This window comes from Kogia breviceps, chromosome 3 (assembly GCF_026419965.1).
Source record: "Kogia breviceps isolate mKogBre1 chromosome 3, mKogBre1 haplotype 1, whole genome shotgun sequence".
Classification (NCBI taxonomy): domain Eukaryota; kingdom Metazoa; phylum Chordata; class Mammalia; order Artiodactyla; family Physeteridae; genus Kogia; species Kogia breviceps.
In genome coordinates this window covers 153,621,076-153,643,602 of record NC_081312.1, presented here as the reverse complement: position 1 = coordinate 153,643,602, position 22,527 = coordinate 153,621,076, and the positions used below count along the sequence as shown (strand labels likewise).

Here is a 22,527-nt window from a genome sequence, read left to right as displayed (position 1 = left end):
CTTAGCAGGATTAAGAGATATGAATCAATAGGCATCAGCAAACCTGAAACTAAAATACTAGGAATATCTTCATTAAAGTCAGGAAGGAACAAGACAGAAGAGCAGCTATAACTATTATTTATCATACTTTTATAGGCAATAAAAATAAAATGAAATAAGACACATAACTCATAGGAAACAGAACAAATTCATTATCATCTGCAAAAAAAACTTACTAAAATCAGTTGGAACTATCAATACTAAGAAATGACTAATAAGGCTGCTGGTTATTTACTGATTAAAAGTCTACACAAGAGCAGGAAAAGACCTACAAGAACAAACCCAAAACAATTAAGTAAATGGTAACAGGAACACACATATCAATAATTACCTTAAATGTAAATGGATTAAATGTTCCCACCAAAAGATACAGACTGCCTGAATGGATACAAAAACAAGACCCTTATATATGCTGTCTACAAGAAACCCACTTCAGACCTAGGGACACATACAGACTGAAAGTGAGGGGATGGAAAAAGATATTCCATGCAAATGGAAATCACAAGAAAGCTGGAGTAGCAATTCTCATATCAGACAAAATAGACTTTAAAATAAAGACTATACAAGAGACAAAGAAGGACACTACATAATGATCAAGGGATCGATCCATGAAGAAGATATAACAATTGTAAATATTTATGCACCCAACATAGGAGCACCTCAATACATAAGGCAAATACTAACAGCCATAAAAGGGGAAATCGACAGTAACACAATCATAGTAGGGGACTTTAACACCTCACTTTCGTCAACAGACAGATCAGCCAAAATGAAAATAAATAAGGAAACACAAGTTTTAAATGATACATTAAACAAGTTGGACTTAATTGATATTTATAGGACATTCCATCCAAAACCAACAGAATACACTTTCTTCTCAAGTGCTCATGGAACATTCTCCAGGATCGATCATATCTTGGGTCACAAATCTAGCCTTGGTAAATTTAAGAAAATTGAAATCATGTCAAGTTAACTTTTCCAACCACAACGCTATGAGACTCGATATCAATGACAGGAAAAGATCTGTAAAAAATACAAACACATGGAGGCTAAACAATACACTACTTAATAATGAAGTGATCACTGAAGAAATCAAAGAGGAAATCAAAAAATACTTAAAAACAAATAACAATGGAGACATGATGACTCCAAACCTATGGGATGCAGCAAAGCAGTTCTAAGACGGAAGTGTATAGCAATACAATCCTACCTTAAGAAACAGGAAACATCTCGAATAAACAACCTAACCTTGCACCTAAAGCAATAAGAGAAAGAAGAACAAAAACCCCCCCAGATTTAGCAGAAGGAAAGAAATCATAAAGATCAGATCAGAAATAAATGCAAAAGAAATGAAGCAAACGGGAGCAAAGATCAATAAAACTAAAAGCTGGTTCTTTGAGAAGATAAACAAAATTGATAAACCATTAGTCAGACTCATCAAGAAAAAACGGGAGAAGACTCAAATCAACAGAATTAGAAATGAAAAAGGAGAAGTAACAACTGACACTGCAGAAACACAAAAGATTATGAGAGATTACTACAAGCAACTCTATGACAATAAAATGGACAACCTGGAAGAAATGGACAAATTCTTAGAAATGCACAACCTGCCGAGACTGAACCAGGAAGAAATAGAAGATATGAACAGACCAATCACAAGCACTGAAATTGAAACTGTGATTAAAAATCTTCCAAAAGGGTTTCCCTGGTGGCGCAGTGGTTGAGAGTCCGCCTGCCGATGCAGGGGACGCGGGTTCATGTCCCAGTCCGGGAGGATCCCACATGCTGTGGAGCGGCTGGGCCCGTGAGCCATGGCCACTGAGCCTGTGCTCTGCAACGGGAGAGGCCACAACAGTGAGAGGCCCACATACCAAAAAAAAAAATCTTCCAACAAACAAAAGCCCAGGACCAGATGGCTTCACAGGCGAATTCTACCAAACATTTAAAGAAGAACTAACACCTATCCTTCTCAAACTCTTCCAAAAGATAGCAGAGGGAGGAACACTCCCAAACTCATTCTATGAGGCCACCATCACCCTGATACCAAAACCAGACAAAGACGTCACAAAGAAAGAAAACTACAGGCCAATATCACTGATGAACATAGATGCAAAAATCCACAACAAAATACTAGCAAACAGAATCCAACAGCACATTAAAATGATCATACACCATGATCAAGCGGGGTTTCTTCCAGGAATGCAAGGATTCTTCAATATACGCAAATCAATCAACGTGATACACCATATTAACAAACTGAAGGAGAAAAACCATGTGATCATCTCAATAGATGCAGAGAAAGCTTTTGACAAAATTCAACACCCATTTATGATAAAAACCCTGCAGAAGGTAGGCATAGAGGGAACTTTCCTCAACATAATAAAGGCCATATATGACAAACCCACAGACAACATCATCCTCCATGGTGAAAAACTAAAACCATTTCCACTAAGATCAGGAAAAAGACAAGGTTACCCACTCTCACCACTCTTATTCAACATAGTTTTGGAAGTTCTAGCCACAGCAATCAGAGAAGAAAAAGAAATAAAAGGAATCCAAATTGGAAAAAAAGAAGTAAAACTGTCACTGTTTGCAGATGACATGATACTATACATAGAGAATCCTAAAGATGCTACCAGAAAACTACTAGAGCCAATCAATTGATTTGGTAAAGTAGCAGGATACAAAATTAATGCACAGAAACCTCTTGAATTCCTATACACTAATGACTAAAAATCTGAAAGAGAAATTAAGGAAACACTCCCATTTCCCACTGCAACAAAAAGAATAAAATACCTAGGAATAAACCTACCTAAGGAGACAAAAGATCTGTACGCAGAAAATTATAAGACACTGATGAAAGAAATTAAAGATGATACAAATAGATGGAGAGATATACCATGTTCTTGGATTGGAAGAATCAACATTGTGAAAATGACTCTACTACCCAAAGCAATCTACAGATTCAATGCAATCCCTATCAAACTACCACTGGCATTTTTTACAGAACTAGAACAAAAAATTTCACAATCTGTATGGAAAAACAAAAGACCCCGAATAGCCCAAGCAATCTTGAGAAAGAAAAATGGAGCTGGAGGAATCAGGCTCCCTGACTTCAGACTATACTACAAAGCTACAGTAATCAAGATAGTATGGTACTGGCACAAAAAAAGAAATATAGATCAATGGAACAGGATAGAAAGTCCAGAGATAAACCTACACATATATGGTCACCTTATCTTTGATAAAGGAGGCAAGAATATACAGTAGAGAAAAGACAGCCTCTTCAATAAGTGGTGCTGGGAAAACTGGACAGCTACATGTAAAAGAATGAAATCAGAACACTCCTTAATACCATACACAAAAATAAACTCAAAATGGATTAAAGACCTAAATGTAAGGCCAGACACTATAAAACTCTTAGAGGAAAACATAGGCAGAACACTCTATGACATAAATCACAGCAAAATCCTTTTTGACCCACCTCCTAGAGAAATGGAAATAAAAACAAAAATAAACAAATAGGACCTAATGAAACTTAAAAGCTTTTGCACAGCAAAGGATACTATAAACAAGATGAAAGGACAACCCTCAGAATGGGAGAAAATATTTGCAAATGAAGCAACGGACAAAGGATTAATCTCCAAAATATATAAACTACTCATGCAGCTCAGTAACAAAAAAACAAACAAACAAATCCAAAAATGGGCAGAAGACCTAAATAGACATTTCTGCAAAGAAGACCTACAGATGGCCAACAAACACATGAAAGAATGCTCAACATCATTAATCATTAGAGAAATGCAAATTAAAACTACAGTGAGTTATCATCTCACACCAGTCAGAATGGCCATCATCAAAAAATCTAGAAACAATAAATGCTGGAGAGGGTGTGGAGAAAAGGTAACACTCTTGCACTGTTGGTGGGAATGTAAATTGATATAGCCATTATGGAGAACAGTATGGAGGTTCCTTAAAAAACTACAAATAGAACTACCATCCGACCCAGCAATCCCACTACTGGGCATATACCCTGAGAAAACCATAATTCAAAAAGAGTCCTGTACCACAATGTTCATTGCAGCTCTATTTACAATAGCCAGGACATGGAAGCAACCTAAGTGTCCATCGACAGATGAATGGATAAAGAAGATGTGACACATATATACAATGGAATAATACTCAGCCATAAAAAGAAATGAAACTGAGTTATTTGTAGTGAGGTGGATGGACCTGGAGTCTGTCATACAGAGTGAAGTAAGTCAGAAGGAGAAAACACATATATATGGAATCTAAGAAAAAAAAAATGTCATGAAGAGACTAAGGGCAGGACGGGAATAGAACACAGACCTACTAGAGCATGGCCTTGAGGATATGGGGAGGGGGAAGGGTAAGCTGTGTCGAAGTGAGAGAGTGGCATGGACATATATACACTACCAAACGTAGGGTAGATAGCTAGTGGGAAGCAGCCGCATGGCACAGGGAGACCAGCTCGGTGCTTTGTGACTACCTAGAGGGGTGGGATAGGGAGGGTGGGAGGGAGGGAGACGTAAGAAGGAAGCGATATGGGAACATATGTATAGGTATAACTGATTCATTTTGTTGTAAAGCAGAAACTAACACAATATTGTAATGTAATTATACTCCAATAAAGATGTTAAAAAAAAGAAAAAAAGAATATCATTAATTCAATGGATGATGCTGAGAGTAATGATATTCCAAGATAATAAATTATAGAAGGAGGCATTAAGCCAAATACTGAACAAATAACCATTTTTAACTGTCTAATATATACAGAGGTTTTAGTGAATGACTAGGTCATCTTTGTAGGAACCCATCTCAATTATTAAATAATATCCAATAAACTCCTTCCTTATTCAGTTTGGCTTTGTAAATGTTTATTTGTATAAATCTAAAGTAAGCCAAAGTGCAAGAATATACAATGGGGAAAAATCAGTGTCTCTAATAAAAGGTATTGAGAAAACTGGATAACTACATGCAAAAGAATGAAACTGGACCACTTTCTTACACTGTATACAAAAATTAAGTTAAAACGGATTAAAGACTTAAATGCAAGACCTGAAACCATAAAACTCCTAGAAGAAAACAGGTGGTATGCTCTTTGACATCAGTCTTAGCAATACTTTCAGATATGTCTCCTCAGGCAAGGGAAACAAAAGAAAAAAAAAAAAAAACAGTCTTTCCAAGTGGAAATGTTGATACTAAGGTATATTTAAAAGAAATTCACTAGTAAGTGAATTTAAAGTATTACAAATGTACTACAAAGGCTTAGGAGTCACAAACCGTTGAGGTTTCCCTTGAAATAATCAAATCAAATCTGCTAGTAAAACCCTTCGATGGCTTCTGCCTCTTCAGTCACCCCGCATGACTAAGGAGAACACACACTCTCTCTCCATTTAATCCACACTGATTTCCTATCAACCCAGCAACCAACCACGGCAAAACTAAAACCATTTCAGGAAAAGGCTAATTAATATTTATTATTTTCTTCATGTTGCAAAAAGAGGAATATCATGTTTCCTCTTAGAATATGCCCCTGAAGTTTTTAAAGATTTAACCATATGGAAGAGATCTAAAAGTGTGTAAGAAAAGGCTAAAGGTTTGGAATCCTAATTCAATTTCCCCTCACATTTTAATAGGAGCCTGTAGCAAACATTTATTTTTAGAGAAATTCTCAGTAGAGAACTGAACAAAAGACTATTGTGTGTTCAACACAGTAAGGTTTCTCTGGTCTCATCTATACCAACTTTTCAACCATCAGGTTGGAATTAAATGATTTTAAACTTTAAATTGACTATTTCCAGACCATAAAATCTAACCACACTTAGTCAGTGTAAGTATTCCAAGTGAGTTATAGCTGAGTTCAAGTGTGAAATCTGCATTTTTCAAGTGCCAATAAAGGAACTTTCCTTTAGACTTTGCATATATACACTGACTTGTTCAAGAATGCCATATAATGTTTTCATTTCCCTCTCCAACAAAAATTTTCATCTGCACCTGATAAATCTCACTTGGTATCGTTTCTGATGAAAAGCATATGGGTATTGGTCATATCACTCTACTATTTTCTTATTAAAATGAGAACTGTAACTTTTCTCTAAGTTAGGAAGAGTAAAAAAGAAGTTTACAGGCCTGCCTGATCACTATGAACATCACTATGTCTTAATTTGCAAAATGTGTCCTACCACGGGCCTGCTAAAATACAAAAGGAAACAAGTAATTATCTATGATTAGTGGTGTGGTCATCTTAAAACATGTCCACAAATTCCTTGACATATCTCCCATCAAAGGTGGAGTTATTTCCCTCTCTTTGAGTATGGACCAGTCTTAGTCACTCTCCCTTCTTAATAAAGAGAAGGTGGCGGAAATGAGACTGAAGGCTTTAGAGGCTGGGTCATAAAAGCTGATACAGCTCCCTCCTGGCTCTCCCTATTGGGATGCTCACCTGCAGAACCCAGCCACCATGCTGTGAGGAAGCCAGGAGGCCACATGCTCCAGTCCAAATTCCAGTTCCAGAAAAGGTCCCAGCCAACAACCAGCATCAAACAGCAGACAAGTGAGTGAAAAATGCCTTCACATAACTGTAGCGCCCAGACTTTGAGCACTTCAACCAACACCATGTGGCACAGAGACAAGCTGTCCCACAAAACTACATCCAAGCTGCAGATTCATGAAAAATTTACAAGTGCCTTTGTTTTAAGCCACTAGGCTTTGGGTGGTTTATTATGCAGCAACAGATAACTGGAACATGTAGATTAATTCAACCACATTCAGCCAGTCAACTTATTCTTTCCATTCACCCCCTGCCCAACCCCTGCCACAGGAAGACAAACCTGTTTTAAGTAAATAACAATAATGCTGACATAGAAACCTGATAGCTAGAATCCCAGCATTTGTTACCCTTGCTGGCAGTTAGCTTTCTCTTGTTCTGTTTGCTTCTCACCTCTTAACATACCAGAATTCTTGGCCTTTTCCTCTGTCCTGCCTTAAACCTACTCCTACCTTTGAAAGGTTGCTTTTATTAAACACCTGGCTTTATGAAACTGCTACTACTGCTACATATGCTCCAGTTTTTTAATCAATAAACAAGTGAAATTTGCCTTACAAAAGGTAATTCTGACTCTCAGGCTAGTAACTGGTTTAAGATGTTCTGATAGAGCCATTGAAATCGGTTCTCAACCCAACCAAGTAACCATATCAAAAATGTACTGTTCCTTCTAAGGAATACTAGGAAGGGAAATATCCTAATAACTAAAATAAGATTTTTCTCCAAAAAAACACAAGCCTGAGAAGTTAAAGCCTGAGGGAACCTTGGAGATAATCTAGTTCAGGACTTTTTTCAACCAGAGGTATACTGACATAATCCAGGGAAGATTTTCATGACAAAAGTACTAAGAATTTGTATCTTACTCCATCCTCACTGAAATGTCAACCTTCCATAATATAATGGCAATTTTAAACTTGAATTTTGTTTGTTCTTTATTTTTACATTTGTATGCATGTATTTTACAAACAAGATGTACAAAATATAATTTTGTTTATATTTTACAGTTACAGCAATAAAATGTATCCATACAATGCTATTTAATGTTCTGTCCTTAAAGTTTAGAATATATGATAAATATAACAAAAGAAGCCCTGGGAGTCCATAAATAGTCTTTTAAGAAAAAGAAATTAAAGTAGCTGTTCTATTTTTACTATAAGAAATGTTGGTAAAAATTACTCTAGTCCAGGGCTTCCCTGGTGGCGCAGTGGTTGAGAATCCGCCTGCCGATGCAGGGGACACGGGTTCGTGCCCCGGTCCAGGAAGATCCCACATGCCGCGGAGTGGCTGGGCCCATGAGCCATGGCCACTGAGCCTGTGCGTCTGGAGCCTGTGCTCCGCAACAGGAGAGGCCACAACAGTGAGAGGCCTGCATACCACAAAAAAAAAAAATTACTCTAGTCCAAATCATGTGGCAAAACTGAGGACCAGAAAGGTTATACAGTTGGCCTGAGGCCATATAACTAGTTAGTGGCAAAACTATGACCAGAATTTTTGGTATACTCATGTTCTCTAGTCAGGCATGGGGCTCCAGTAGATTTGGATTAACAGAAGGAAAACAATTACTCTCTGCTTCAATTCAGAAGGGAAGTCAAAGTGGTTGGCTGCATTCCACTCCCTTCAATGTTACATTTATAATCATTCTGGAAGACTATCTTCCTCCTTAATGTAAAGAAACGGAACCTTAATGAAGGGGCCTCAGGCAACACCAGGGCAATGTGGAGGAAATGTGGCTGACAGTGTGGACTGGCTATTCAAAAGCCATTCACAACCCCAATATCCCTTGCCTTAATTGTAGAGACTATAAGAGAGTCAATCCTTGGCCTCCACTGAATCTAGGGGTGATCATATGACAAAGTTACAAAGAAATGAGGATATATACATCGGCCCTAAGAGGGCATTTCTTCCCAAATAAAAACATCAGTGCTATGAGAAGGCCTTTGGCCCTTGTGCCCTCTTCCTGCCAGGAATGTTGATGTGATTCCTGGAGATGCAGGAGCCATCTTGGTTCCATGGGGACAAAAGCCACATGTTGAGGATTGCAAACAGGCAAAGAGAAGGAACCTGGCTCCCTGATGACATAGGAGAACCATCCCACCAGCCCTCAACTCTCTGTCCTCTAACTTAAACTTCCTACTGAGTGAAGTTTAAGACTATGCAGTTGGTTTTTTGATTACCTGCAGCTAAATACAATCCTAATTCTTAAACGAAATAAATCTGGCTTTTCTCCTTAATCCATTTTGTCCCAAAGTTGGGTGTCCATCTATCTTATTTTTTTATCACTGAATTTGGTAAATGAATGTTTAATCACCTCCACCACCCTAGCTCGTACCACCACCTCAAAATGTTTTAAAAGATCAGTAAAAGAGAATGAGGCATGTCTCTTTTCTCCAAGATGAAGACAGTTTTAACTTGTAGTTGGTCTCCTGTAGCAGATGGCAGAGTTAAGGGCTGCCTTAGGAAGCAGATGAAAGAGAGATGGTTTCCCTACTTATAACCCAGCTGACCTCAGTCCTGAACAGCATATGGAAATCTAGAAACAGAAAGAAGGAAATCAGAACTATTGCATGTCAAGTTCCTAACCTCTACTGGGGAAAAAGCACAAACAATGAGCCTTAACTGGAGGGATTACTATAAAAACCATTCACTCAACCCTTTATTCAATACCTTTTCTTTCACTTGAACACTGTGTTAAGAGATCTTCCACCTCACCTTCCATTTAAGAAACAAAATTAACTGAATAAAGAGAAATACAGTAATCCCAAGAAAGGCTTATAAACAAAACTAGGGTGTTTTCCATTCATCTTCCCATGTCCTTCCTGATAAAATATTTTGCTGGCTACAGAAGCTCGTAAAGTTATATCAATTGTTAAGGTTCAAAAGCATTTTCCAAAGGGGTGAAAAGAATGGGTAACACTGATAAGAAGCTAGGAATTCTACTAATTTCATACCAAAAGAACAAAACAACAACAAAAAAGGAATGAAAAATTTTTAAAAAGAATGTATCTCAGCAAGGGAGCATCAAAATGCTTTGGCATATTTCCCGGACTAAAGTGGACAAAATCCAGCTGTTCTGGACCAGTAGTCTAGATCATTTCTCTAAAACATAAAAAGAATCCCCAGCCCAAGAAATCACCCAATAAATAGCTCTATAGCTGGCAAGGACCCTAAGGGTTCAGAATGGGATACAACATTCCACAACACACTCAGGTTCCTGTGACGATCCAAGGGAAATTCCTTAAGCTAAGTCTTTAGGATTGCACTAAGGACCTTAAAATGTGAATTCTGCACACAAAGAGCAGAAGCCAAGCAAGTAATAAACATTATGGAGATAAGGAGCAGTATTTATGGATATATAATATAAAGCAGCATTCAATGGATAAAAAATATTGTGAGAAAATAGACGTTTACATCAGAATAGTTTCCGATAATTTAGAACCAGAAATGTCTTACTCATCTAGACTGACTTTAATGTGAGCAGGAATTCTCCTTCTTGCTCCCAAACAAAGGGATCCCCAGCTTAGGATAGAGCATTCACAGATTACTTTTTTTAAAAAGTAGAACTACCATAATTTACAGCAAGCTATTGCTGTGCATGCTAATTACTCAAATGCAGTAAGTTAAAGCCTAAGGACACCAGACAAAAATAAACAAACCAAAAAATGAGATCAAAGTCATTTCCTTTGAAGACTTCACTTAGTTTGTGTGACAGGTAATCTCTCAGAATCGACTACAGATATAATATATAGCACCACCCTACCTAGCACATTTCCTGGAGGTACCTTCTCTAGATCTTCCAGTTCCCTTCCCATCAGAAGATACAGGTTTTCCAGGGTACAGCATGCCATGTGGGGGACCGGGGGAAGGTCATCTAATGGAGCTGAGAAGCCTAATGGCACCTAGGCAAAAAAATAAAATAAATAAATAAAGTAAGATAAGTTAGAAGGCATCAAATGAAAAGATTAGTTAATACCTACAAAGTTACTTTTATTCAAAAGTAAGATATAGTGCAGTCATATTTCATGTGAAATCTGAAACGGCACGATACAAAAATAAGTCTCAGTTTATGAATAAATTCTGAAACAGTGAAACCTCTCAAATATTCAAAAATTGTCAAGAATTCCACATAATCATAAGCTTTATGGCTAAGTAATATAAATTCTGTTGTGACCTGGTAGCACCACATTAACTAACAAACAAAAATCCCCATAGCCCTTTGCTAGTATTTACATGAACCATGTCATACACCAGTTCTGGTGACCACTATGCTATTATTTCAATGCTCATTATTACTATTATCACTTAAAATTGTAATAATATTATAATGTCATGTCAATTATAATCTTATTATAATGTCCTTTAAGCATTCAACAAGGGCTGGTGCTAGTGCTGAGTAAGACATGAAAATGAGTAACTTTGGAAGAGCAGTTAGACATAATAAACATGCCATGTAATGGCCAAACAACTGCTACTGATATTATATGTTACACTGTTCACCTGGAAGAGAGCATGCTGTGAAATATTAGGGACTCATGAGAAGACACAGCACACTCACACGCAAAGATATGCTACAGGGATAAGAGATTTATGAACTTCCCCTACATCATATTTCTTCTTACGGAGATACTGTCTCAAATTATTCAAGATATTGTCTCGAATTATTCAGTGATCCCCATATAAATGCAACTGCCCTGAAAGCATTTCAACCAAGGAACCAACTTATCTTTGATACCAAAAGGCCCAAGGCACTGTGCTAGTGTTGTGAGGAGAATAAAATGTCCAAGACATAACATATACAAAGACAATTACCATTGCAAACCTAGAGTGAGTGACACAAAAGCAGTACAGGCAAGTAAATTCATGAAATCTCAGAGGAGGGAGAAAATAATGTGCTAGGGTAGACTTGGAAACTTCATGAAAATGATGACCTTTCAGGCACCCGATACATTTAAATGTACATGTTCTGACTCAGTGACAACTCTGTAGGGGAGCTCTAAAGACAGGGTGGAAGAAATTTAAAATATAAGGATCAAATTGGAAGAAACAGAATTATGGATAGACAGTATGATCATTCACTTAAAGCAAACTACAGATAAATTATAATTACTAAGACAATTTAGCAAGATGGCCACAGACCAATATACAAAACTTAATTAACTGTATGTCTATAAATCAGCAATAGAAAAAATATATATTTTGAAAACAGTAACTTTTACAATATCAACAAAATAAAAGCTAGGAATTAGTAAAAAAAAGTGATTAAAGATTTTTATAGAGAAAACGATAAAACTTTAATAAAATACATTTTAAATGACCTAAATAAGTGAAGAGCTATACCTAATACATTCATGGATAGAAAGATTCAGCATTGCAAAATGTTGACTAGTGCCATACATGTACCGATTTAAATCAATACTAAAGTCTCCACAGGACTTTTCATAGAACCTGATAAGATGACTGTAAAGTTTACAGAGAAGAGTAGAGAGTTAGGAATAAATGAGATACAAAGAAAAACAAGGTAGAGGAATTTGGCCTTTTAGATGTCAAAACGTGTAGAAAAGAAAACAACACTGAATAGAGACAGTGACAGACAAACAGAAAAAATGAAGTTTAATAGTCCAGAAACAGACCAATGTACATGTGAAATTTGATATATTACAGAATTGACAAAGCGGATTAGTGGGTAAAGATAGGATTATTCAATTAATGGTGTTGGAACAACTGGTTATTTGTATGTGGACAAAAATCAAATTGGATCCCTTCTTCATACCATATATAATACAAACACTGACTTAAACATTTAAACACGAAAGGTAAAACATTAAACTTTAGAAGAAAACAGAAAATTTTGTGTCTTCAGTGTAGTCATAATTTTAATTTTCTTAAACAAGTTACAAAAAATAAAACCCATAATGGGAAAGACTGATGAATTCAACTACATTAAAATTAAGAACTACTGTCCACTGAAAGACACTAAATAAGAAGTGTGACAAGTCCCAAACTGAAGAAGGAATTTGCAAAACTTAAAAATGACAAGGAATTAGTATCCAGAATACACAAAAGAATATACAAAATTAATATCCAGAATATATAAAAACCAATATTAAAAATTATATATTGTACAATAGAAAATTATGCAAATGACTCAGAGATACTTCATAAGAGAAAACAAGAATGACCAATAAACATGTTAAAAGAGTAATAAGGAAAATGTAAATTAAAACCATAACAAAACACCATATCATACCCATCTGATTAGCAAAAATTAAAAGCCTGACAATACCAAATTTTGGTGAGGACGTGGAATAACTGGCACTGTTAAACACTGCTGCTGGGAGTGTAGGTCAGAACTACTTTGGAAGACAATTTGGAATTATCCAGTTAAGCTGAAGATACACACAGGCAATTCCACTATGGGCATATTACCTTGAATTTTTTGCAAATATGCACAAGGAAGATGTACAAAAATATTCAATGTAGCATTGTTTCGATTAGCACAAAATGAAAGCCCAAATACATATAGAAAGGAAAATGGATAAATATTTCTATAATGAAATACAATGCAGCAGTGAACAATAGGAATAAGCATCAACATAAATTTACCTCACAATGTTAAGTTAAAAAGCAAACTGGAGAATAACTACAGTAAGATTCCATTTAAACAAAGTACACAAACAGGATATTTTTTAGTAATGCACACAGAAATTGTAAAACTATAGGGAAAAGCAACAGAAGGATGGAGCAGACAGACTAAAGGCGGTCCTCCTATGATCTCTGCCTCCTGGTGTTCACCTCCTTGTGCAATCCCTTCCCCCTCAGTGTGAGTGGGGCCTGTGACTTGCTTCTCATCAAGGGAATATGGCAAAGGTGATGGGATGTCACTCCCATGATGACCTCATATCACACAAGACTCTGCCGTGCCAGTAAATTCACTGTACAGTCTCCTCTCGGGCCTGATGAAGTAAGCATCCAGGCTGGGAAAGTCCACATGACAGGAAACTGCAGGCAGCCTCTAGGAGCTGACAGCAGCCAAAAGAATCTGGGGGCCTCAGTCTCACAGTTACAAGGATGTGAATTCTGCCAATAACCTAAGGAAGTCTGGAAGCAGATACTTCCCCAGCTGAGCCTCCAGATGAGAATACAACTCAGTCAACATTCTCATCACAGCTTTGTGAGACCCTAAGCAGGACTAGATAAGCTGTGCTCAGACTAACCCACAGAAACGGTGAGATGAGAGAGCAGAAGCAAGAGAACTACAATTCGGCAGCCTGGGGAAGGAAAACCACATTCACAGAAAGACAAAATGAAAAGGCAGAGAACTGTGTACCAGATGAAGGAACAAGATAAAACCCCAGAAAAGCAACTAAATGAAGTGGAGATAGGCAACCTTCCAGAAAAGGAATTCAGAATAATGAGAGTGAAGATGATCCAGGACCTCAGAAAAAGAATGGAGGCAAAGATTGAGAAGATGCAAGAAATGTTTAACAAAGACCTAGAAGAATTAAAGAACAAACAGATATGAACAATACAATAACTGAAATGAAAAATACACTAGAAGGAATCAATAGAAGAATAACTAAGGCAGAAGAACAGATAAGTGACCTGGAAGACAGAATGGTGGAATTCACTGCCATGGAACAGAATAAAGAAAAAAGAATGAAAAGAAACGAAGACAGCCTACGAGACCTCTGGGACAACATTAAATGAAACAACATTCGCACAATAGGGGTCCCAGAAGGAAAAGAGAGAGAGAAAGGACCTGAGAAAATATCTGAAGAGATTATAGTCAAAAACTTCCTTAACATGGGAAAGGAAATAGCCACCCAAGTCCAGGGAGCACAGAGACTCCCAGGCAGAATAAACCCAAGGAGACACATGCCGAGACACATAGTAATCAAATTGACAAAAATTAAACACAAAGAAAAATTACTGAAAGCAACAAGGGAAAAATGACAAATAGCATACAAGGGATCTCCGTAAGGTTAACAGCTGATTTCTCAGCAGAAACTTTACGAGCCAGAAGGGAGTGCCATGACATATTTAAAGTGACGAAAGGGAAGAACCTACAACCAAGATTACTCTACCCAGCAAGGATCTCATTCAGATTCGATGGAGAAATCAAAAGGTTTACAGACAAGCAAAAGCTAAGAGAATTCAGCACCACCAAACCAGCTCTATATCAAATGCTAAAGCAACTTCTCTAAGTGGGAAACACAAGACAAGAAAAGGATCTACAAAAACAAACCCAAACAATTAAGAAAATGGTCATAGGAACATACATATCGATGATTACCTTAAACGTGAATGGATTAAATGCTCCAACCAAAAATCACAGGCTTGCTGAATGGATACAAAAACAAGACCCATATATATGCTGTCTACAAGAGACCCACTTCAGACCTAAGGACACATACAGACTGAAAGTGAAGGGATGGAAAAAGATATTCCATGCAAAAGGAAATCAAAAGAAAGCTGGAATAGCAATACTCATATCAGATAAAATAGACTTTAAAATAAAGAATGTTACAAGAGAAAGGGAAGGACACTACATAATGATCAAGGGATCGATCCAAGAAGAAGATACAACAATTATAAATATATATGCACCCAACATAGGAGCACCTCAATACATAAAGCAACTGCTAACAGTTATAAAAGAGGAACTCAACAGTAACATAATAGTGGGGGACTTTAACACCTCACTTACACCAATGGACAGATGATCCAAACAGGAAAATAATAAGGAAACACAAGCTTTCAATGACACAACAGACCAGACAGATTTAATTGATATTTATAGGACGTTCCATCCAAAAACCGGAGATTACACTTTCTTCTCATGTGCACACAGAACAATCTCCAGGATAGATCACATTTGGGTCACAAATCAAGCCTCAAAAAATTTTAAAAAATTGAGATCATATCAAGCATCTTTTCTGACCACACTATGATATGAGAAATCAATTACAAGGAAAAAAACGTAAAAAACACAAACACATGGAGGTGAAACCATACGTTACTAAATAACCAAGAGATCACTGAAGAAATCAAAGAGGAAATCAAAAAATACCTAGAGAAAAATGACAATGAAAACACGATGATCCAAAACCTATGGGATGCAGCAAAAGTAGTTCTAAAAGGGAAGTTTACAGCAATACAAGCCTACCTCAAGAAACAAGAAAAATCTCAAATAAACAATCTAACCTTACACCTAAAGGAACTACAGAAAGAAGAACAAACAAAACCCAAAGTTAGCAGAAGGAAAGAGATCAGAGCAGAAATAAATGAAATAAAAACAAAGAAAACAATAGCAAAGATAAATAAAACTAAAAGCTGATTCTTTGAGAAGATAAACAAAATTGATAAACCATTAGCCAGACACGTCAAGAGAAAGAGGGAGAGGACTCAAATCAATAAAATTAGAAATGTAAAAGGAGAAGTTACAACAGACACCGCAGAAATACAAAGCATCCTAAGAGACTACTATGAGCAACTGTATGCCAATAAAATGGACAACCTGGAAGAAATGGACAAATTCTTAGAAAGGTATAACCTTCGAAGACTGAACCAGAAAGAAATAGAAAATATGAACAGACCAATCACAAGCAATGAAATTGAAACTGTGATTAAAAATCTTCCAACAAACAAATGTCCAGGACCAGATGGCTTCACAGGTGAATTCTATCAAACATTTAGAGAAGAGCTAACACCCATCCTTCTCAAACTCTTCCAAAAAATTGCAGAGGAAGGAACACTCCCAAACTCATTCTATGAGGCCACCATCACCCTGATACCAAAACCAGACAAAGATACTATAAAAAAAGAAAATTACAAGACCAATATCACTGATGAATATAGATGCAAAAATTCTCAACAAAATATGAGCAGACAGAATGCAACAACACATTAAAAGGATCATACACCACGATCAGGTGGGATTTATCCCAGGGTTTCAAGGATTTTTCAGTACACACAAATCAATCAATGTGATACACCATCTTTAACAACATCTTAAAAACCATATGATCATCGCAATAGATGCAGAAAAACCTTCTGACAATATTCAACACCCATTTACAATATAAACTCTCCAGAAAGTGGGCATAGAAGGAACTTACTTCAACATAATAAAGGTCATATATGACAAACCCACAGCAAACATCATTCTCAATGGTGAAAAACTGAAAGCATTTCCTCTAAGACCAGGAACAAGACAAGGCTTTCACTCTCGCCACTATTATTCAACACAGTTTTGGAAGTCCTACCCACAGCAATCAGAGAAGAAAAAGAAGTAAAAGGAATACAAATTGGAAAAGAAGAAGTAAAACTGTCACTGTTTGCAGATGACATGATACTATACATAGAGAATCCTAAAGATGACACCAGGAAACTACTAGAGCTAATCAGCGAATATGGTAAAGTTGCAGGATACAAAATTAACGCACAGAAATCTCTTGCATTCCTAGAGTAAAATACCTAGGAATAAACCTACCTAGGGAGACAAAAGACCTGTATGCAGAAAACTATAAGACACTGATGAAAGAAATTAAAGATGATACCAACAGATGGAGAGAGATACCATGTTCTTGGATTGGAAGAATCAGTATTTTGAAAATGACTCTACTACCCAAAGCAATCTACAGATTCAATGAAATCCCTATCAAATAACCAATGGCATTTTTTACAGAACTAGAACAAACAATCTTAAAATTTGTATGGACACACAAAAGACCCCAAATAGCCAAAGTAGTCTTGAGGGAAAAAAACGGGAATGGAGGAATCAGATTCTTTGAATTCAGACTATACTACAAAGCTACAGTACTCAAGACAATATGGTACTGGCACAAAACCAGAAACATAGATCAATGGAACAGGATAGAAAGCCCAGAGATAAACCCATGCACCTATGGTCAACTAATCTATGACAAATGAGGCAAGGATATACAATGGAGAAAAGACATTCTGTTCAATAAGTGGTGCTGGGAAAACTGGACAGCTACATGTAAAAGAATGAAATTAGAATACTCCCTAACACCATACACAAAAATAAACTCAATATGGATTAGAGACCTAAACGTTAAGACCAGACACTCTAAAATTCTTAAGAGGAAAACATAGGAAGAATACTCTTTGACATAAATCACAGCGAGGTCTTTTTGATCCACCTCCTAGAGTAATGGAAATAAAAACAAAAATAAACAAATAGGACCTAATGAAAATTAATAGCTTTTGCAAAGCAAAGGAAACTACAAGCAACATGAAAAGACAACCCTCAGAATGGGAGAAAATATTTCAAATGAAGCAATGGACAAAAGATTAATCTCCAAAGTATATAAACAACTCATGCAGCTGAATATTAAAAAAACAAACAACCCAATCAAAAAATGGGCAGAAGACCTAAATAGACATTTCTGCAAAGAAGACCTACAGATGGCCAAGAAGCACATGAAAAGCTGCTCAACGTCACTAATTATTAGAGAAATGGCAAATCAAAACTACAATGAGGTATCACCTCACACCGGTCAGAATGGCCATCATCAAAAAATCTACAATCAGCAAATGCTGGAGAGGGTGTGGAGAAAAGGGAACACTCTTGCACTGTTGGTGGGAATGTAAATTGATACAGCCACTATGGAGAACAGTATGGAGGTTCTTTAAAAAACTACAAATAGAACTACCATACGACCCAGCAATCCCAGTACTGGGCATATGCCCTGAGAAAACCGTAATTCAAAAAGAGTCCTGTACCACAATGTTCATTGCAGCTCTATTTACAATAGCCAGGACATGGAAGCAACCTAAGTGTCTATTGACAGATGAATGGATAAAGAAGATGTGGCACATATATACAATGGAATACTACTCAGCCATAAAAAGAAATGAAACTGAGTTATTTGTAATGAGGTGGATGGACCTGAAGTCTGTCATACAGAGTGAAGTAAGTCAGAAGGAGAAAAACAAATACCGTATGCTAACACATATATATGGAATCTAAGAAAAAAAATGTCATGAAGAGACTAGGGGTAGGATGGGAATAAAACACAGGCCTACTAGAGCATGGACTTGAGGATATGGGGAGGGGGAAGGGTAAGCTGTGACGAAGTGAGAGAGTGGCATGGACATATATACACTACCAAACGTAGAGTGGATAGCTAGTGGGAAGCAGCCGTATGGCACAGGGAATCAGCTCGGTGCTTTGTGACCACCTAGAGGGGTGGGATAGGAAGGGTGGGAGGGAGGGGGACATAAGAAGGAAGAGATATGGGAACATATGTATATGTATAACTGATTCACTTTGTTGTAAAGCAGAAACTACCACACCATTGTAAAGCAATTATATTCCAATAAAGATGTTAACAAAACAAAACAAAACTGTGATATGAGAAAACGTATTGTTTTAAGCTGCTAAATTTGTGGTCATCTGTAACATGCAGCAATAGAAAAAAAATAATACAAAGGATAAACACAAAATTCCACAAAGGAATATGTCTGAAATATTCACTTTTTTTATAAAGTAGCTGAAATTAGGTTTTATGGGGATCCAATTACTGAAATAAGGAGTCATTTGTGCTGTCAATTCATTTTATCATTCCTGCTTTAGTCATCTGACACATAAGCAGTTGATTTCAATCCTGAGCCCCACAAGAGAAAAGACTCTATGTACAGAAGATAAACTGGAGTGCTCATGGAATTTCTAATGCCCAACAAATCAGTGTTTCACTAAATAACAATTTCTTACTCCTCTTGACAGTTTAGAGTGTAAAAAAGGAAAAAAAAATTAACCAAGACCACCCTTTCTGATAAATAACAAACTATCAATTATGTGTAAACCAAGATGGTAAGATGATCATAAATGGATTTTTATACATGCCTTCACTGCACTTCCACCCTCCCATAAAACCTAACCCTATATACACCCACTGATGCGCTCCTTCTTGCTAAATCCAAACATGTCACAGACTAGCACGAACTGCTTAGCCACCACTCAGCACTGCAATGTCCAAGTATTAGACTGCTAAAACTGATGAAATTAGCATTCAAGGCAAGGCAAAGTTGATGGCACAGACTTCTGTCAACTGCCATCTCCCTCTCTCACATTCATACAGCAGCTCCCCTGGTTAACCTGCAAGGAGAGGAGCATGTGCTTTTCTGCTTGTGATGCTGCATGTCTTAGAAGCTCCTAACTTACTGCTTCTTGCTGATCCTGACTGGCTCCCTGGACCTCTGGCATTCACCCTATGACCTTTATCATTTATTTACTACATATATACCTTGTTTATGTCCAAAAATGTTCTGATGGCTCTAGCTTGTGGTTTCTTACTTGCCCTTTGGCTCAGACATAATTAGATGCTAGCTGTTCACCGACTTTCAGACCCTCCTGATCAATTTCTGGGATCTGCCTGCCAAGAAACTGTTGCCTATCATCTGCTCACTGCCCATGCCTTTGGCCTGTGCCACCTAGTTTTTGGATCTTTATATTTCTTGAACATCTGCTATTGCCCTGGCTCCAACATGACATCTGTTCTTACCAGTTCCTTCCTCTAGCCTTGAGCAGAAAAGCCTTATAATTAACTAAATAAGGTTTGAAAACTTGGTTCATATACTGGTTTAAATTCCTAAATGCTACTAAGCGAGACAGGTTTACCAAATGTTACTGAAGTAACACAAGAGGAAGTACACGAGACAGGTTTACCAAATGTTACTGAAGTAACACAAGAGGAAGTACATGGATTCACCTGAATGTGCCTTTCTAGAGACAAAATAAATCTACTAATAAGGTAATCACCAATCTCAACAAATCTGACAAGGTATCAGAACCTTGAAACAATAAACTAATGTTTTACTTCCAATTCTTACCCGCTGCAAAAACTCAAGAGGACTGTATTTGGGCCCCAAGACGAAAATTTTCTTTCCTCTTCGGGCCACGCCACTGAATATTCGAGCAAATGCAATAAAAGGCTCTTGGTCATTTCCTTCCTGGGGCACAGGTTTAGGGGTCTCACTCTCCACCTCTTGCTCAACACCTGCCAGAAGCCAAAGGATAATGAGTGCCAGGAATGCTCTCTCCAATCCAGGAACTGCTGAGAAACTCAGAGGGAACAGGGAATATGCTATATTCAGCCCAGTTTCAGCAAGGAAACACCAAGAATGAAAGTATACTGATAAAAGCTACCTTCAAAGCTAAAAAGCCCAAGAGCTAAAGGATGAGTGTCCCAAGTTAAGTAAAAATCCCGTCTCACCAAAGCCTATTTAGGAAAGCTATACCTTTCGGCTCTTCTCCCTGTGGACTCGTTTCAAGGGCACTCCTGTCCTGGGTGGGCTCCAAGGGTGCTCGGCCCTGCGCGGCTTCCAGCTTCTCTGCGTGCCTCCGTCTTGCACGGTCACGCCTCTCAGCAATCTCCTCCTGAGTGAGAGGTCTACAGGATACCACAGATATGTTAACACCTGGCAACATCAAGCATCTCTCAGTCTGTTCAAGTAGAGAAAACAGCAAGTATTAACGTGGCTGGAGAAGATGATGGTTGGTCCCCCGTCCCTTCCGGGCGGAAGGTTTCTCCAAGTTCTCTCCCACACTGCCATAAGAGGAGAGAAGGCCTAACGGGCTTTCTCTGAGAATGCTGCGTCCCCAGCTAGTCTGAGCCTATGAACTGACATGCAAGAGCCCATGTCCCCACACAGAGCCACACACAACAGCAGGGAACCTTTCTTAGGTACCGATGTGCCTCCTCGATAAGGCAAAGGACAGGAAAAGGAAGGGTGTGAGTAACAGACACCGGGGCTCAGAACACCCCTGTAGAGAGACAAGCATAAGACTTCAATGAGAAACTGAGGTTTTCTCCTTAAGTACAAAAATATATCTTCATGGAGAATTGGGGTCCAAGAAGAAGGGTCAGGCCGAACGCTGGCAATTCATCAGGATAAGAGGTCAAACAGTGATTATCAGTCATTGTGTTAGACCCAAGTACCACCAGAGAAAAGGCAGTGCATGGGTGTGTCTGGCTGTCTGCTAGGGGGTTCATCTGGCGGGTGGGTCATGTTGCTTGATCCTGTCACTTTGTGCCTGCCTCCCCTGCTGTCCCCTACTGTGATTTTATGCTTGTGATTTTATGTGATTCCTGCTTCACTCCCTGGTCTCTGATTTGACACCTGGATGATAATCTCATCTCCCAGCCTGCCATTCCCCTTTCCCCTTCTCTCTCCTTAAGCACTAGAATCCATTCAGATGGCCATTCTGAGTGCACTGTCCACATGCATTCTAAATGGCCACATGCTCTTGGAGATCCCGATGTCAGGTACCCTAAAACCCCTTTTTACGTTGTGTGGGCTACCCTGAGAGGTGAACGCTTAAGTCACTGACTGTCCACTGCTATCCTCTTCAGACACCTGCCTGCTAGACAAGACCTCCCACTAGGGCTGGACACCAATTCTACTCCCTTAGCACCTGCCCCTCGAAATCGAAGAATTTGGTTCTAGGAGTTGGTCCCTTCTAGTCAGACCCAACCCAAAGCAGGTGGCAGGGCTGTGCCGTAAGACACAAAAAAATGAGAGCGCGATCTTTGAGAATGGCTTGCTCAGGTGTCCTTAGACAATCAAACGTGCTGGCAGTTTCGCTGCAAGAGATAAGCTCTTCCTTACCGAAGCTCTACATGTTAAAGGCCTTTCAAACACGGGATAAAAGCTGCTTCCTCATAATTTCTCGTCATGGCTCTTGTTCTGTCTTCTGGAGCAACATCCAACAAACCTTCTTCCCTCTGCTTTCCTTTCAATCATCTGCATTCATGCCCTTCCCCTCCCCCTTCTCTTCTTCAGGCTACACACTCCAGCTGCTCCTTCAATCAATCCTTAGATAACTTACCTTGTTTCTAGACTTTTGTTAAAATCTTTTATAAGAGTATCTGAAAAGTATGAATTAAAATATAAAT

At 38.0% G+C, this 22,527-nt stretch overlaps 1 protein-coding gene across 4 annotated transcripts in view; it reads right to left on the bottom strand.

Annotated features, from left to right (window-relative positions):
* The window catches only part of EFL1 (elongation factor like GTPase 1), a 133,825-nt gene that overhangs the window by 77,133 nt on the left and 34,165 nt on the right, over positions 1-22,527 (bottom strand). For all 4 annotated transcript variants that reach the window (XM_067030032.1, XM_059056039.2, XM_067030031.1 and 1 more), the window contains 3 exons: positions 20,870-21,021; positions 20,462-20,628; positions 10,365-10,503 (listed from right to left, as the gene is read on the bottom strand). In XM_067030032.1, coding sequence (XP_066886133.1) covers positions 10,365-10,503; positions 20,462-20,628; positions 20,870-21,021 — 458 coding nt within the window. The remainder of the gene's footprint in view (positions 1-10,364; positions 10,504-20,461; positions 20,629-20,869; positions 21,022-22,527) is intronic.